This window comes from Ursus maritimus, unplaced genomic scaffold (assembly GCF_017311325.1).
Source record: "Ursus maritimus isolate PB19 unplaced genomic scaffold, ASM1731132v1 scaffold_13, whole genome shotgun sequence".
Classification (NCBI taxonomy): domain Eukaryota; kingdom Metazoa; phylum Chordata; class Mammalia; order Carnivora; family Ursidae; genus Ursus; species Ursus maritimus.
Genome location: NW_024423675.1, coordinates 27,266,888 through 27,285,075, shown reverse-complemented (window position 1 = coordinate 27,285,075; position 18,188 = coordinate 27,266,888). Strand labels below are relative to the sequence as shown.

Genomic DNA, 18,188 nt, shown 5'->3' with positions numbered 1-18,188 from the left:
AAGAGCATTATGAGGTCAGACAGAGACGTAGGCAAAAGTGCAATACAAAGGGGTCTGAGGGCCTTAGTAATGAGCTAAGAAAACATTCCAAGTACGATGGGAAGCTGTTGGAAGGTTTTATTCAGAGTTCAAATGATGTTAACAAAAAAAGATCACCTTGCTGGTAAGTAAAGAATGGATTATACAGGAGCCAGAATATAAAAGACCGATCAGGTGGCTACAGCAATAATCCAGGTGAAAGATAATAACTCAAACTTAGGTGGCTGTAATGGACAACTAAAAGAAGTGTCCAATTTGAAACATATTCTAGAAGTAAGGCCAAAGAGGCCTGCTGATACATTACAGGTAGAATATGATGTAAGAGACTCACAGAGGACATCTAAGTTTTTAGTTGAGCAATTGGCTGGAAGGTACTAGTATTTTTTTTTTTAAAGATTTTATTTATTTATTTGACAGAGAGAGAGACAGCCAGCGAGAGAGGGAACACAAGCAGGGGGAGTGGGAGAGGAAGAAGCAGGCTCCCAGCGGAGGAGCCTGATGTGGGGCTGGATCCCAGGACTCTGGAATCACGCCCTGAGCCGAAGGCAGACGCTTAACGACTGAGCCACCCAGGCGCGCCAGTACTAGTATTTTTTTAAGATAAGAAAAACTAGAGAAACAGGTCTGGGGTGAGGGGGAAACTCAAGAGTACTATTTTGGACATGTTAAGTATCTGTGATGTCAAATAAAGGTGAACCTATTAGGCAGTGAGTTGGATACAGGAGTCTGGAATTATGGGAGAGATCAGGACTAGAGGTACAAATCTGGGTAGGAGCATTTAAAGGATATCTAAAGTGATAAGAGTGGAGACATCACCTGGGACAGGGGTCAGCAAACTACAGTCACACCCACTCATTTATGACTGTTTTTTGGCCTCACTGGCAGAATTGAGGAGTTATAATAGGGACCTCTAAGCCACTAGGCCTAAAATATTTACTAGTTGGACCTTTAAGAAAAAGCTTGTTGACCCTTGACCTAGGAGACAGAATGAACAAGAGAATGACAACGGGATACATACATACAAGCAACACAAAACTCTAGGACACCCCAACATTTAAAAGTGGAACAAATGAAGAGAAGCCAGAAGGCTCAGAAGGGACAGAGAACAAGACAGGAAGAAATCCAAGCATACATGATGTCATGGAAGCCAGGAGAGAAATATTTCAAAGAGAGTGGAATTAAGTATACTCTATCCACCCATCAGATTATATACTGTATTCAGGACCCTTACTGTAGCCTTATATACTGTATTCAGGACCCTTACTACATTAATTGACATTTTAGAATTATAGGTTTCAATATTTAGTCTACTCCCTTCCACTCAAGCACGCATACATGCACTGGTAATACAACCATGACGTACATACTTTTTTCAAATTAAGGGAACCAAGTAAGAAGGAGTTTAATTAGACTAGTATTCAGTCAGCAAATCTTATCTGTATTCCTTAAACACTGCTTCTTTTAAAATTTATGTGAAATGAATAATCAACTCCATAAAATGAGACTTTTAAAGCACATATTTAATCTTCTTCTAAATCTGAAATTAGAATTTTTACCATGGTTATCCCCTCCCTTCTATAGAAACAGGCTTCAAGAAACATCTAACAGCAAGTTTTTATAAGGACAAGGAATGGGGCATGTGGGGGCTCAGTTGGCTAAGCGTCTGCCTTCAGCTCAGGTCAGGATCCCAGGGTCCTGGGATCAAGTCCCACATCGGGCTCCCTGCTCAGCTCCCTCTGCTGCTCCCCCTTGCTTGGGCTCTGTTAAATAAATAAATAAAATCTTAAAAAAAAAAAAAAAAAAAAAAAAAAAAACAAGGGAAGGGAAGAGAGAAAAGTGGGATAAACATTAAAACAATCTCTCCTAATTATAAAGCATCTAACCAGCTATGGAATTAATGTAATACTTCCTTATAAATGCCCATCCTTCAAAATGGCCTACCTTTTATCCTTTTAAACTAGACACCTAGGGGCGCCTGGGTGGCACAGCGGTTAAGCGCCTGCCTTCGGCTCAGGGCATGATCCCGGCGTTCCGGGATCGAGCCCCACATCAGGCTCCTCCGCTATGAGCCTGCTTCTTCCTCTCCCACTCCCCCTGCTTGTGTTCCCTCTCTCGCTGGCTGTCTCTATCTCTGTCAAATAAATAAATAAAATCTTTAAAAATAAATAAATAAATAAATAAAAAATAAATAAAAATAAACTAGACACCTAAGTAAGTTACCTAGTGGTTACCTCATTTAATTTCTCTAACAACTCAATTACACCATCAGAGGCAATCTTCAGAGAAGAAAGCATATACTTGTGAAGCAATTATTTAAAATTTTTAAAAATACCATTAAAATTTTAATGACTAGGGGCGCCTGGGTGGCACAGCGGTTAAGCATCTCTGCCTTCGGCTCAGGGCGTGATCCTGGCGTTATGGGATCGAGCCCCACATCAGGCTCCTCTGCTATGAGCCTGCTTCTTCCTCTCCCACTCCCCCTGCTTGTGTTCCCTCTCTCACTGGCTGTCTCTATCTCTGTCAAATAAATAAATAAAATCTTTAAAAAAAATTTTTTTAATGACTAAAGCAGTCATAACAAAACAAATCTTATAAGCTACTAAACAATTTTACTTTCAGGAAGAGCCCCAGGATACGTCACAGAACAAGATTACACTGGAATAAGCACGCTGTAGAAAGGGAAGGCACATGTGGGACAGTGGCAAAGCATAATGCAACAGGTGCTGTGCTTTCAGTCCCAGCTCTTCAGCAACAGAGAGATGTGAAATTAACAAACCACGTGGGCTTTCACAGCCTCAGGGTGCACATTTTAACAATGAGANGAGCGTCTTCACAGATTCTGCTTCCCTGACAAAGAAATAGTTCAACACAGAGTAGGAGTTCCATAAAACCAAATTTAGTTGATTAAAAAAGTATGTCCTATGATTCGCAGGATTAACCTTTGTGTTACTGGTATGAAGAAAATTCTATTTGCCTTCAAATATGTTACAAATCATTTCTATTACCTGTAGTTAAGTACCACTTTAATTATGGCTTTAAGCTAACCCAACATAATTAGGAGTAGTACTAAAAGTGACTGTATTAGTCACATTCTCTTACCAGCGGAAGTCAGTATAGCAAAAGGTTAAGCACAAAACCTTTGCAATAAACTCTAGTTCAAATTCTAAATCTGCTCCTTACTAGATATGGGTGCTTGGCTTTCTACTTGTCAGTTTCTCGATGTGTAAAACTGCTAAAGATTTAATAAAGAGCCATTCCAGTGGGAGGGAACATCAAGTAACCTAAACGTGGATGCAGCAAAAGGTATATAAAATAGTGAGAAGTAGGTTGGGGATGCTGGGAGTACATTGGGCAGGCATTTTTAACGCCAGAGTGAGAAAGCTGTCCCCAAAAACAATTTCAGACAGAGGCCTCTGTACACTGAAGTTTGAGGCTAGCACAGATTAAGGGATATTCTGCTACTTGCCTTAACTTCAAATTATTCATCCTTCATGTTCCTTTTCATGAGGGAGGCAATCTGGATAGGGTTTTAGTATTAGCGTAAATTGGAGTGATCCAGATTAAGGCATTTCCTGTTTGATAAAAACAGAGACACTCAGGTCCCACTCCAATTCAGTCTGATCTATAACTGTGTTGAATCTCTAGTTGTTTTTTTTTTTTTTTAAGATTTTATTTATTTATTTGACAGAGAGAGAGAGAGCGAGCGAGCATAAGCACAGGGGGAATGGCAGGGTGAGGGAGAAGCAGACTTCCCACTGAGCAGGGAGCCCAATGTAGGGCTCAATTCCCAGACCCTGGGATCATGACCTGAGCTGAAGGCAGACGCTTAACTGATTGAACCACCTAGGTGCCCCTGAATCTCTATTTTTTATAAGCATCCCCAATGACTCATTCTCAGATGGCCCATAGGCCACATTTTGAAAAACAGCCCCACAGCAAGGTCCTCCGCATGGCAGCAATAGAGCTGGGCAATAAGAACAGGTCCCATCACTGAAGACAATAATACACACCCAGATAACGTGGAGCTAAGCATACTTCAAGCGAGACCCAGGCAAGCATAGCACCCAAAAGCCCCTGAACTCCAGTTTTTGTGCCATCCCAATTATGGTCATTTCTTCAATTATAAATGGAGACAAGTTAGGCAAATCTCTTTACTAGAGTTCTGATCTTAAGAAATTCCTGAGAAAACAACTCCAATTTCTAATATATGAAAGAATTACTGGCAGAAATTATTATAATCAAAAAATATGGCAGGTAAATGAAAAAAAGTTCAGTTTTCCTGGCAGTCAAACCAAATACCGTTTTGTTTTGTTTTTTTAGTCTAAGGACAAAATATAATCTAGACCCAATTATAATTAATTAGAATGAATACTTACTTAAACTCAAATTTTTATTTTTTTTATTTTAATTTTTATTTATTTATTTTTTTAGATTTTATTTATTTATTTGACAGAGAGAGACAGCTAGAGAGAGAGGGAACACAAGCAGGGAGAGTAGGAGAGGAAGAAGCAGGCTCCCAGCAGAGAAGCCTGATGTGGGGCTCGATCCCAGAACGCTGGGATCACACCCTGAGCCGAAGGCAGACGCTTAAGGACTGCGCCACCCAGGCGCCCCTAAACTCAAATTTTTAGATGAAGGGGTATAGGACAGGGAAAAATATAAGATAGTACAGTAGCTTATCTCTAAGATGCCTGCCATCAATTCCCTGCCTATCCCCCATTCTTCCCATGCCTGGCTCCCTCCTCCCTTTCTGCACAAGCTATTTTCTCATGGAGAGGTGGAGTCAATTTCGGCATTTTCTTGACTTGGGGCAGACCCCTGACTTCTCAAACCAAGAGAATATAACAAAAGTAACACTGCAAGATTTCCTAAGCTCGGTCAAAGAAGCCTTGTAAGCTCTGGCCTTTGGCTAGGTGTTTGGGAACACTCTTGGAGGGAAGGCAACTACCATCTGATTACCCTGAGGTCACTATTAAAATGAGAAGTCCAAGCCAGCCCTGTAGAAGACTATGTGAAGACACAACCAACCCGCCCTCATTCATTCCAGCCATCACAAACCACGAGTAAGGCTTATAACAAGAAATTTTTATGTCCTAGCCACTATGTGACTGCAACCTTATGAGTGACCAATCCCAAAAAAGAACTGACCAAATGACCTGAGTCAACACATAAGTTGTTTTAAAATACTATGCTTTGGAGTAGACTACAAAGCAACAGAACAGTTGCCCAAACCTTCACCCCACCTCATTTCTCAACTTTTTCTTTACAGAAACTTACTTATATTTACTATTCCCAACACTACTTGGTACTGTTGTTCAAGCCTGTCTAATAGGAATGCTACCAATAGGGAATTCCCTATTCACATACAGAGAGGGAGGGTGGGAGAGATGGGGAGGAGGCCAGGGGCAGGTGGGGGCGGTGGAGGATGGAGAACACTACTGTTCATGCTAATCCAAATTCTACCTATTTTTGCAAGGCCAAGCTCAAGTGTCACCTCCTTCATTACAGGCATATGCGGGTAACCCTGCTCTACCAGGATTTTTTCCTTCCTTAAATGAAATCTCTGCCACTCAGCATTTATATATTAATTTTTAATAGACAACCTTAACTTGAGATATTTTAACTCCCTGAGAGACACAATTTCTTATACTTCTTTGTATCCCAGTGCTTTAATCCATAGTAAGGTACTCAATAAATGTGGCATTTGTGATTATTTTAAAATTAAATACCTATACAGAAATAGATTTAAATAAAAGTTTGTTTGGGAAAACTGAATAAACCTTAAGTAGCTAAAACTTCCCCTGAAAAGGACAACTTTTCTCATATATCCACACAGCTTCCTTCCTCACCTTTCAGGTCTATATTCAAAGGTCAGTGAAGCCTTCTTTGGCTACCCTATTTAAAACTGCACCTCCTCTTCTACCACTGTCTTCCAACATTCCTATTTCCCTTCCGTTTTATTTTTCCTCATTTCACTTATGATCTAACTTACCACATCTTTTACTCATTTAAAATATCTGTCAGGCTTCTACTAAAATGTAAGTTCCATGAGGATAGGGATTTTTGTCTGTTCTATTCATTGGTACTCTCATGACCAGACCAGTACCTGATATTTAATAGACATGCAATTCTCACTGTTGAATAAATGAATGAATCAATCAATCAAAACCAAGAATGGGTAAACCAAAAGTCTCTTATTTCAATGAAATTATCCCCGAAAAAATAATTAAAACTGCTTTTACAGTAGGGCACAAAGTACCCTAGGTCTAGTCACTGGAAATAACCTTAAAACTCCTTTCTGGGGCGCATGGGTGGCTCAGTTGGTTAAGCGTCTGCCTTTGGCTCAGGTCACAATCCCAGTGTGCTGGGATCATGCCCCACATTGTTGGGCTCCCTGCTCAGCCGGGAGTCTGCTTCTCCCTCTCCCTCTGCTCCTCCCCCTGCCAATGTGCGTGCTCTCTCTCTCACTCATTCACTCTCTCTCTCTCTCAAATAAATAAAATCTAAAAACAAAACAAAACAAAACCTCCTTTCTGTTTTCTGTCAATACCTGGTTAGCCTGACTTCTTCCTTTTCATTAACAATCATTTTTCTTTTAGCGAATGTGACACACTGTATTTCTGAACCACATCAGCAATTCATTAACAGGAATTACCGAAACAAGGAAGTGTGGCAATATTACAATCTGTGTTAGGAGGCACAGTCATCAAGTTCAACTGTTTAGCTATACATCCGCCTGCCCTTCTGGAATGTAAATGTACTTGCTTGAAAAGAATCACCTGTATATAAGGGATTCACTTATAAGTCAATTCGCCACATTGTTTAATGGCCTCAACTAATTCCCATTTCTGCTTCCCTTCTTTCTTTCCCCGGGCAATATTTCTATTGCATTGGTTTAAGCAAAGATTGTGTCCCTTCCTAACAGTCTTGTGATTTCTACTGATCCGCTGACTTCTTTGGGAAGTTGCATAAAATGTCGGCCCCTATTAAACGTTACCCTACAGGTTAAATTATCATTTGATGATGACAGGCTACTGATTCACCATATTCTTTGCTGACTGCAAGGAAGGTAACAGGTTGGTCAAAGATTAATACCCTCTAAGAGTCACTGTTTGACCTTGACCTACTCTTTCTGACAAAACTCCACACTTACATCCAACTATTTGACAAAGAGTCTAAGGAAAAAAATCAAACTGTAGCTTCCGTGGAGCATACCAGTAATCTACATTACGAACAGAGAATAAAACATTAGTTTCCTTTCCTTCACCCCAGTACATCTAAGTCATTGTTACCACATCTTTGTCGCTAAGAAAATTACACTGCTTTCGAATCTGACTGAACCCAAGCCTGACAGTTAGAGCCTTCCTCAACCTTACCTCCAGCTTATAACTCAATGTCCAGCTGAAAGCCCATTTCCTCTGCCTGAACATCTCAAGTTCCTCCATTTGGGATTTCTTTCCCCCATTATCATAGTGGTCACTTACTCTTGACACTTCTTATTAACCATGTCACCTACGTAAGTGTCTACTCCCCATAAGCCTGAGAGTCCATGGAGTCAAATGCAAAATTACAAGGAATGTGCTTAGCACAGTGCTTAAGGTTTGTAGCCACCCACTTAAGTGCTGAATTCTTACACTTAACCAAATTCCCCATGGTGAAATTCATTCCCTCGATCAGAACTTAAAGAAGGGAATTATTCTATCAAGTGCTGTGTTGGCCACTAAGGATCAAGGGCTGCACACTATCCCAGACCTCTGAAGACTAGGTACCTAGCTCCCCAGTCTCTCGCATACTTTTCCTAGGCCCAGTTCAAATGCTACCTGGCCCCAACCCCTCAGCTTATGCCTAAATCCTTCACAGCCTGACAGGGACTTAAGGGCAGCTCCTTGAATGTCTCTGAAGAAACACTGTGGTGTGACAAAGGGCAAATATGTGGAAAAGCACAGATGCTGGTGATCCTCAACGTCCCTCTTTTGTGAAACGCGGGTATACAAATACCATCTACCTTACTGAGACATAATAAAGAATACTAAAGTTTGGTTGTTTTTTTTTTTTTTTGACGCATAGAAAACGACTGAATCGAATACAGGGGCTTAGTAGGTGTTCAGTAAATCTTATCTCCCTTCCTCGAAAGCGCTGGCACCGTAGTAATATGCACTTAAGGACCTCTGGACCTGACAACTGGAAGTGCCGGGAACGCGGCGGTGGGCGGCACGCCCCGGATACATCTGCCGGATGTGCGGTCCCCGCGGTCCAAGACGCCCCGGCCCCCCTACCCGCGCCGGACCTCACCTTGGTGGTCGTAGACGCTAATGTAGGAGATGCCTACAGCCATACACCACACCACGAGACTCGCGATGTCCGAGAAGCTGTGCTCCTGCTCCTCTTCGGTGACCACCAAGCCCATATGCACTGGCAGCTTCTCCAGGGAACGGCCGTCCGCGCGCCAGCGCAGCCGGCGGTGGGCGGCGGCCGGACCCGGCCTCCCTCGCGGGTGCCGGTGCTGACGGCGGTTCCTGCCGACAGCCGGGGGCTTGCGGAGCGTGAAGCCGAGCGGCGCTAGGACCGCGGCGGAGGCGGCGCGGCAGCAGCGCCGCCAGATCCAGTTCCAGGTGCCGAACCGAACGCGGAGCCAGGAGGTGAGCGTGCGGTGCAGACAGAGCAGAGCGTGCAGCACCCGCCACACCAACTCGTACAGCCCCGTCATACTCTCGTGGCGCCCGGGCGCCCTCTCCTCCCTCCCTCCCACACCCGCGGCGCGACGGCTTCTTATCCAGCCCTGCGGCCGGCGCGGGCCATCGCTCCACGTTCCCCCGCCCCCCACGCCCGAACCCCTTTCTACTGCCAACACCTCACCTCGCCCCCGCCGCCATCTTCCTCCTGCCTCGGCAGCCCCGCCCCCGCTAGTACATGGACAGTTCTGATTGGCCGGTGCGGAACTCTGACGCGGCCTCTAGGTCCGAAGATGTGGCCTAACCCGGCGCGGCGAGGGAGAGCGAGCGCCTGCGAACTAAGGGGGCCGGAGACCGAGCGCGCCCCCTAGTCGTGCGGAGGGCGAGGTGCAGACGCCACCAATCCTTGGCTGCAGGATCCCAAAAAGGTGCATGTCTTGGAGGTTGGAATGGGCGATTTCAGGGATTCCGCCTCCTTGGGCGCCTTAGGCGTCTTATACTGTCTCCTTTCATGGCCCTGCCAGAAGCGGTTTCCAAGGAGTAGAAGTGGCCCAACTGGATTGGAAATTACAAACGCCAGAAGGAACCTGGAATGGAATGTAGCCCGCAGCAAGTGTTGATGCTGGGGATCAACGAGGGTTCCCAAAAATAAGTCGTGCAGAGACAGGAGCGCGCCCCTTAGAGAGCTTCTTTGGTCAAACCTTGTACCTGAGGTCAATTCTTCCCCAAAGAGTGAATGAGGATCTCTAGTAATGCTCTTGAGACACAATTTTGCCTGGGTCATTCCCCTCTAAGCGGAATCCTTACAGCCTGTCCGTTACTTAATACATAAAAGGGGGTTCCAAGGCCTGGCAATCCATTCAGTTTATTCTTTTCTTCATTCAGCAAGTGATCACCGACAACCAGTATGACGGACCCTAATAACCATCATTTGGTGGAAAATGCGCGTGTAGCCACATCATGCCCTTCGCGCCGCCTAATGTTCAGCCAATCTGGACTACAACAGTGTTCCTCCTCCAGGCCAGTGCTGTACTTCCTGCAGCAGTCCTATCCCATTTCTGCTCCTTTTGCTCTCTTCCCTTTGCCTCAATTTCTGTTTCCCAAGTAAGTATTCCCCAAGCCCCAACCCATTTCCCAACCATCATCTCACTTGCCAAATCCTCAAGGAAAATTCCCTCGATTCCCCTAGCCAGAAGTTATTTCTTCCTCCTTGTAAATCTCACCATTCCTTATAAATTTCATGGCTCTATTTGTAGGACTTTCCATTTTCATATACAGTTTACCCCTGAAGAATGTAGGGGTTTAGGGGTGCCCAAACTCCAGTCCCCCCAGTCAAAAATCCGAATATAACTTCTGACTCCCCAAAAACTTAACTACCAACATCCTACTGTTGACCAAAAGCCTTACCGGTAACATAAAGTTGATTAACACATATTTTGTATTTTATATGTATTATAATTTGTATTCTCCAAAAAGTAAAATAAGCTAGAAAAAGAAAATGTTATTAAGAAAATGGGGGGCGCCTGGGTGGCACAGCGGTTAAGCGTCTGCCTTCGGCTCAGGGTGTGATCCCGGCATTCTGGGATCGAGCCCCACATCAGGCTCCTCTGCTATGAGCCTGCTTCTTCCTCTCCCACTCCCCCTGCTTGTGTTCCCTCTCTCGCTGGCTGTCTCTTTCTCTGTCAAATAAATAAATAAAATCTTTAAAAAACAAAAAAAGAAAATGATAAGGAAGAGAAGTTCCAGTACTGTACTATATCCAAAAAAAAAAAAGAAAAGAAAAACTACACACAAGAGTGGACCTGCACAGTTTAAACCCTGGGTTGTTCAAGGATTAAATGTACATGTGGGCATATATATATAATACTATTGCATGTTATATGTAATATATATAAAACAATTGCATTTGTGTAATGCCTACCTACTCTTTGTTCTCTTAAGCCCCCTTCCCCTGGGAAACATCTGTTAACACCTTGGCTACATACCTTAATGTTTCAATCATTGTCACTTTTTGGACCAGTCTCATTTTTCTAAGACTCACTTCACTTTATTTTAAAACTGGAATCTCATGTCCATCTCAAAGTTCTCCTCCCTTTGGCAGTTCAGCCTGAGGAAGCGAAGGCTAGGCAGCAGACACACCCTTCACATACTTCTACCTCTCTCGGTGGCCTCTGCACTTGCTTCTCTGGTGCCGGACAAAGAAGAGGGGGACGGGAAAGGCAGTGACCAGGAAAGGCTGCAGTCTTCTCCCTCACTAGCCAGCGCTGTTGTTTATGTGACTCCAGATGTTCTGCTAAGGAAGCTCCCAGGCACGAGCTTGCTTCTGAAATGCGGCTGTGGATTCCGAAGGACATCCCCTTACACACACACACACACACACACACACACACACGGTTACATTTCTCTGGTGTACTCTGTGCCCCAGTGTTTGCTGCTTCTCTCAAGATTAAAGCCATCAATCTCATCTCCCCATGGCCAACTCCCAGCTCCGCAGGCACATGGGGGCTACAACTTTCGTACTTCCTTGAATTGCAAACTTAAGCAAAGGGGTTCTGGCCCCATCTCCATCTGACAGTACCCACCACCACCCCCAACATGCAGATCCTGGCTCCTCTCCTTAACTGTTTGGTTTTTTTCCTCCAAGAGTAACCAGAGGTAGATTAACAGGTCTCCTGGCTTAAAAATGTCCAGCCTCCTGGGGCGCCTGGGTGGCTCAGTCGGTTAAACATCTGACTCTTGATTTCAGCTCAGGTCATGATCTCAGGATCATGGGATCGAGCCCGGCAATGAGCCCTGTACTCTCTCTTAAATAAATAAATAAATAAATAAATAAATAAATAAATATTCAGCCTCTACAAGGGAGTAGAGAAGGGGCCCTCACTTTCCTTCTTTGGCATCTTTCAGTAGGCTAGGGATGGAAGTGTCTGGTGGTTGCTCTCAAATTCTGACTACTTCTCTGCGCTTAGAAGGAGGTAGGTTTCCTGCACCCCAGTGTGTATGACAACAATGTCTACAATAGCCGAACTACGGAAAGAGCCCACATGTCCATTGACAGATGAATGGATTATATATGTAAAGGAATATTACTCAGCCATCAAAAAATGAAATAAGAGACTCTTAACTATAGGAAACAAACCAAGGCTCACTGGAGGGGAGGTGGGTGAGGGAATGGGGTAACTGGGTGATAGGCCTCAAGGAGGGTATGTGATGAATGAGCACTAGGTGTTATATGCAACTGATGAATCCCTGAACTCTACCTCTGAGACTCATAATACACTATATGTTAATTAATTGAATTTAAATAAAATAAAATTTAAAAAAAAGAAGGAGATAGGTTTGATGCCTTTTGTTTTCTGCCACAATTCTGGGATAACAGGAAAACATAATAATATCCTGTTATATATATCCATTCAATCCAAAGTTTTTGCACTTCTCTCTTTTCTAAAGGATTTCTTATTTTGTCATTTTCAAAAAAAAGTAGTGAATGTGACACTTCTAGGAATGTTAGGTGTTCATATAAATATAATATAAATTTTGGACTTCTTAAGCATAATTCCCAATACCCAAGTTCTACCAGGGGCAGAAAAATGCAGAAAGACTTCCACAGCCTCAGAAAGTTAGTAAGTCTCCAACATTATGGGGACATACATACTGTGTGATTCCAAGCATATGACATTCTTGATATGTCATATATCAACGTCCCTGCTATATCTCAGTCTGGTTCTGATGCTTGCTGTCTCTCTTCAAACTGGTTTTGCTTTGTTCTTTGCTTTTGCCTTTTAGAATGTGTTGTAATTTTTACTTGAGGATTAGATGTACTGGGGCAAAGGAACTGCTGTGAACAGTCCTTTAGTAATGCGGAGGTGAGATGCAGAGGGCGGGGAGGGTTCTATAATTCCACGATCAGGTCTTAATCTTTCAGGTGAGCCTGTGCGCTGGTCTGTGAACTCACAAGTGTTTTCAGTTCCCTAACCCACCCCCTCTTATGTGGGCCAGGAGGGCAAGACAGGGCTGGAGTTGGGTGTTTCCCTTCCCCTAGACCAGATAAAACCCCAATATTTAGACTGTGGTAAAATAGTTTCCCTTGAGAGCACACCTGGTTGAGGACAGAATGCTCTGGCATATTTCAAAGGTTCCTTTCCACCTGCTGCTGCCAGAAGCATGTGGTGATATTTGTCTCTAATATCCACTTGAGAACCTGGGTGAGTTCCTGAAGGGAAAACGTATATAAGTGTGGGAGACCTTCCGTGTTTGCCCTCCCCAAACCCCCCCGGGGTTTTTAATTCTCAGACTTGTCCACTCTGAGCCTCCAGCAATTTATCAATTACAGTTCGGGTTTTTCTGCCATAGCACTGGTTCCTGCCCAGCTCTCTGCTCAGGGCTTTTGGCTCCAATAAATTGTGATTCTCTGCATTCAACTGTCTCTCTAATTTGGGGAGCGGCAGTCTGCCTTGTGACCTCACTTCTCTTGTGGATCAAAAAAGAGTTGTTGATTTCTGAGTCTGTTCAGCTTTTTTATTTGCTGTTACAACAAATTGATGGCTCCCAAGCTCCTTACATGATGGATCATAAACCATATGTCTACTACTAGTTTTTAAAAGTTTTGTTAGAACACAGCCATACCCATTTATTTATGAATTGTCTATGACAGAGTTGAGTGGTTGCAAAGAGACTGCAAGGCCCATGAAGTCTCAAATATGTACTCTTAGGTCATTTACATTAAAAGTTGGTCAATCTGGCTTAGATTGCAAAATTACTTAAACAAAAGGCACCTTATCCTGATTGGTTTCTAGAGCTATAAAGTACTTACATAAGTCTAATCTTCCTAGAATTCCCCCCCCCCAAAAAACTATGTACTAGCTTTTTAAAGAAAAAAAAAAGTCCCTTTCTCACAGAAACTGCTAAGCCCAAAATCCAAAAAAAAAAAAAAAAAAAAAAAAGCATCCAAAATCTTTGGGTAAATCACACTTTTCTGACAGTTCGGGTTTTTAAAAAGTCTGTAAGATTATTCCCTAGACTTGTCTTCTCATAAAGACACTAGTTAGTCCAAACTTCCTGAGTTCTTGCACTGTGTTATTGATCAGATACGTTTACTCCTGTGTAATGCTTAAAGTTAGGAAAAATGTAAAATTATATGTTCAACAATTTAGCACTATATAAATTCTGATGAGCTTTTTATGTCAACATTAATTCTGATCTGTAGTATGTCATTTTAGAGAGTATTTCCAAGATCCTTAGTTGACTTTAACAGTTGGAAAGAATATCAGATCAGGTTAATTGATTAATTGGTATGAGTTACATAGAAAACTTCTAAGTAATATAGAATAGTGAAACATATGTCACCAGGTTATATATCTATCCACAGAGTAGATAGGTATCTTATGTGTACACTATGCATATATATGCACATATACACATATTGTTTAAACACACACATATATACACTAAAATATATCATAGTGTATATACATAAATGTGCATAGCTTGTACTTCATATATAAAAGGTTGACCAGGAGTATCTGCGTGGCTCAGTCAGTTAAGCGTCTGCCTTCAGCTCAGGTCATGATCTTAGGGTCCTGGGATCGACCCAGGATGGGTCTCCCTGCTTGGCAGGGAGTCTGCTTCTCCCTCTACCCCTCCTCACAGTCATGCGCGAGAGCTCTCTCACTCTCTCTCTCTCTCTCTCTCAAATAAATAAATAAAATCTTTAAAAAAGTAAGGATTGGGCAATTGACTATGTAAAGGTTAAATTTTTTTATAAGACCAAAGACGTCATAAACCACATCAAAAGAAAAACGATCCTAGAGAAAATGTTCGTAACATATCTGACAAAATAAAGGTAATATCCCTACAATATGAAGAAATCCTACAAATTGCTTTTTATAAAGACACCTGAATTTTTTTGAATGGCCAAAGTGGATGAATAGGTCATTAACAGAAGAGGAAACGCAAAGCCTAACAAATACATAGAAACGTGCTCGACTTCACAAGTCATCTTCAAAGTGAAAATCAAAACAATGAGATACTGTCTTTTCACTCATCAGACTGACAAAAAGTAAAGACCAAGGGTAAATACTGATGACCATATAGAAACAGGTATCTACAAACATGGCTGCTGACTTGATACATAGATTATAGTTAACAATACACGTAGCCCGAAAAACAGGGATCCCATTTTGAAATTTCATTACATTTCCAAGTGAACAATTATCATGAGCTACTATTCATATAATACATGGACATTGATTGTCTATCAGACAGTATTATTTTTAGTGGCATTTGTGAAATCTTTAAAAAAAAAAGTGGTTGGTAAATTAATCCTAAAGCAGAAATGAGTACTGTAAGCCTGAATAACGATGATCCAACACTGGGTAGGGCAGCTTGTGGGGGGTTTGTGTTGTGGGGACAGCATAGGTGGGAAGGAATTACTATATGCTAGGTATTTTTCTGAAACAAAGATAGTTTGGGATAAGAACACTGTAGAGGCAATTGTCAGTGACTGTTTTAAAAGTTGAAGACTGGCTATTAAATAAAATCCTCTGTATTGGGATCCTAAAAACAGTGTTCTGTGAAAGCCTATAGAACAATATTCTCCCTTAGAAAAAGATGGGGAAATCCATCATACTAGCTCTTTCCTGTCAAAAAGAGATACCATCCAGAATAAAGGCAATTCTAGAGTTCAGAGACAGTGCCAGTAATGTTACTAAATCAAACTGCTAAGATAATTCATTGGGTGATACCAGTTCCACAAAGTTCATTCTTACAAAGCTATGCTTTGGGACTTTTAACCATTCCCTGAGGTTTCAGACAAATAAGCTGGCAAGAATCCAATTTTTAACATTTACTACACCATTATACGATGGAAAACGATTGAATTTCTGATTGACATGTAAAGATAGTAGTTTTTCATTTATGTGCACATTTGTTTAAGCCAATTTGGCTAAGAGTAAAATATCTAATTGACTAAATGATGAGTGACATAACTGAGCTGTGACCTCTGGCACAGTAGAGCTTAAAAAGGATAATGACTATTCTGTGTCTCAGGGCTGGTGAAATCTACATAGTCTGTATTTTAAAAGCATGAAAGCATTAGATGTCAACTGACGCCCCCCACCCCCACACGGTTGTTTTATAATGAGGAAACCACAATTTTTGGTTACAGCCTCAACACCAGCACATTATTTGATGAGGGAACATAATGAACAAGTAGAGGGGGGAAAAATGACTTTTTTTTTTTTAAAGGACTTCTTTAGAGAAAGGAGAGTTCCATGAGCATTGCCCTTAGAGACATCTTTTTCATCTAAAACCAGGACGTCCATGAACCATGAAGTCAAGGAGGAGATTCAGAGGTGCAACAAAGCGGAGAATTTGAGACTTGTGAGCCCCTTTGCAAAGGCATTAGCAGAAAGCCTACGCATCCGAAGAAGGCAAGTCCAGAGTTCCTGCTCTTGCATATATCGCATAACAGAAAGTTATAAATTCTGTGAGGAAAAACTCTTTAAAGTTCGTACATTTTGAGCATTTCCAGGTAGAAACTAAGAATGCTCCTGAACAAGACTGTCAGCTCTGATAAAAGTAGTACTTTCGTGTGTGACCCTGTGTGTGCGCCAAAAAGGAGCACCCATGCCTTCTAGTCAGATCATTCTTTGCGGTTATTCATTCATTTTGGTTATTCTCACTCCCTTTCCCAAGGCTGAGTGGAAGACTTGTCTTTCATCTAAGAACAATCAAGCCCGTACAGGGGCAATATAAAGGCTTCAACCAGGATTTGTATTACCAAGGGAGCAGCCACTGGGAGGGTTATGACCAGGCAGTGGTTCAATTCTGACTTTTGGCGGGTCTAAGCAGGCATGCTTTGAAATGGGAGAGGGAAAGCAGCGAGAGAATAAAAACGCTTTCAGGAGGGACACATGCTATCCGCCGTGTAATCGCAGGACGCGTCATTTACATATGCCACTGTGCGATTGGCATCTGGGATACAGAACAATGAATGTCTCCATTTAGAGAAAGAGGAAGATTTGCAAATCATGGGGGCAATTAAGAAAATGTTTTTCTTCCATATGGGTTTAATTCAAAAGAATTAACGCAAGGAGCGATTACTACAGTCCCCACTTTACAGATGAGGGAACAGTGGCGCTAAAAGGTAACATAGGAAAAACTAGGCTCGGTAAGTTTATCTCCCCTTTTCCTTATCTACCACCAAGGGATCCCTTTTTTCAGGCATTAAATGGACCCGTGTGCCCAAGATGACGGCCCCTTCTCCAACTCCAATGACACTTAACCTACACCTGCCTTCCGGGATCACGAAGCATGATCTCATAGTCTGTATTTCACCCTTCCTTCCAAGTTTCACCTGCCCTATAGCTCATTGGTGCCCTCTAGCGCCTTCTCAGATTAGTAGCTAAATACCTGATTTTTAAAAATCTCTACGTAAGTATAAATGTGTGATAACCGGGCCTTAAAGTTTCCTTATCCTTTCCTACCTTGTCCGCCCCCACCTTTACCTTTTCCTTATTTCTTTTTTTGTAAGTTTATCAATAAACTTAATCAAGAGCCCAAAACTGAGATAGATAGTATAAGTAGGTAGATACATACATACATACTTGCATACATACATATACATACTGTTATGGACTGGATTGTGTCCCCCAAATTTCTTATGTTAAGCCCTAACCCCCAATGTGATTGTATTTGGAGATAAGGTAATTAACATTAAATGAGGTCATAAGGGTGGGGCCCTAATCCAATAGAACCGGCATCCTCATAAGAAGAAGAGACACCATAGATCCCTGTCACTTTTTCCCTGTGTGCACATGCCCACACGCACACAGAGGAAAGGCCACGTGAGCAAGAAGGCAGTGGTCTACGTGCCAGGAAGAGGGGCCTCACCAGAAACCAGCCCTGATGACATCTTAACCTTGGGCTTTCTAGCCTCTGGAACTGTGAGAAAATAAATTTCTGTCATTCAAGCACCCAGCCTGTGGTATTTTGTTATGACCACCAAAGCAGATAAATTCCCATAGTTTATGGAACATTTTACTCTTCTGGACGTTGTCTGTGAGTAGAGTGTCCTAAGTGAATCTTACAGCAAATGCTGTAGTAGGAGTACTGGACGGAAGTAAAAAACCCAGATGCAGTCAAGTACTGGTTCTGCCACTTTCTCTGTGTATGAAACTGACTGCGACCTCACCCCTGAGACTGCGTTCTCACATCTGTAAAAGACTAGATACTTTCCCAAGGCCCTATTAACTCGGGAATTCTGATTATTAATATCCAGGCAATGGCAGTAGGTATAAGTTATTACTTATCACAAATCAATGGGCTTTCTTAGGATGGTAGGTCTGACACATTACGAGAGTTGAAATCCACACAATAACAAGAAAAATCATATGCAAGTTCCCTTATTTCTGTTCTTCTGTTCTTTATGTAGTTGGGATATCTGTCTGTGTGCCAAGGAGTGCTAGTAGCCACAGTAAA

The 18,188-nt window shown here is 42.4% G+C and overlaps 1 protein-coding gene across 1 annotated transcript in view; it reads right to left on the bottom strand.

The window, feature by feature from the left end:
- NUS1 (NUS1 dehydrodolichyl diphosphate synthase subunit) overlaps nt 1–8,959 on the bottom strand; it is a 28,159-nt gene extending 19,200 nt beyond the window's left edge. The window contains exon 1 of the mRNA XM_008691251.2: nt 8,332–8,959. Coding sequence (XP_008689473.2) covers nt 8,332–8,746 — 415 coding nt within the window. The 5' untranslated portion in view covers nt 8,747–8,959. The remainder of the gene's footprint in view (nt 1–8,331) is intronic.
- Nucleotides 8,960–18,188: the final 9,229 nt, after the last annotated feature.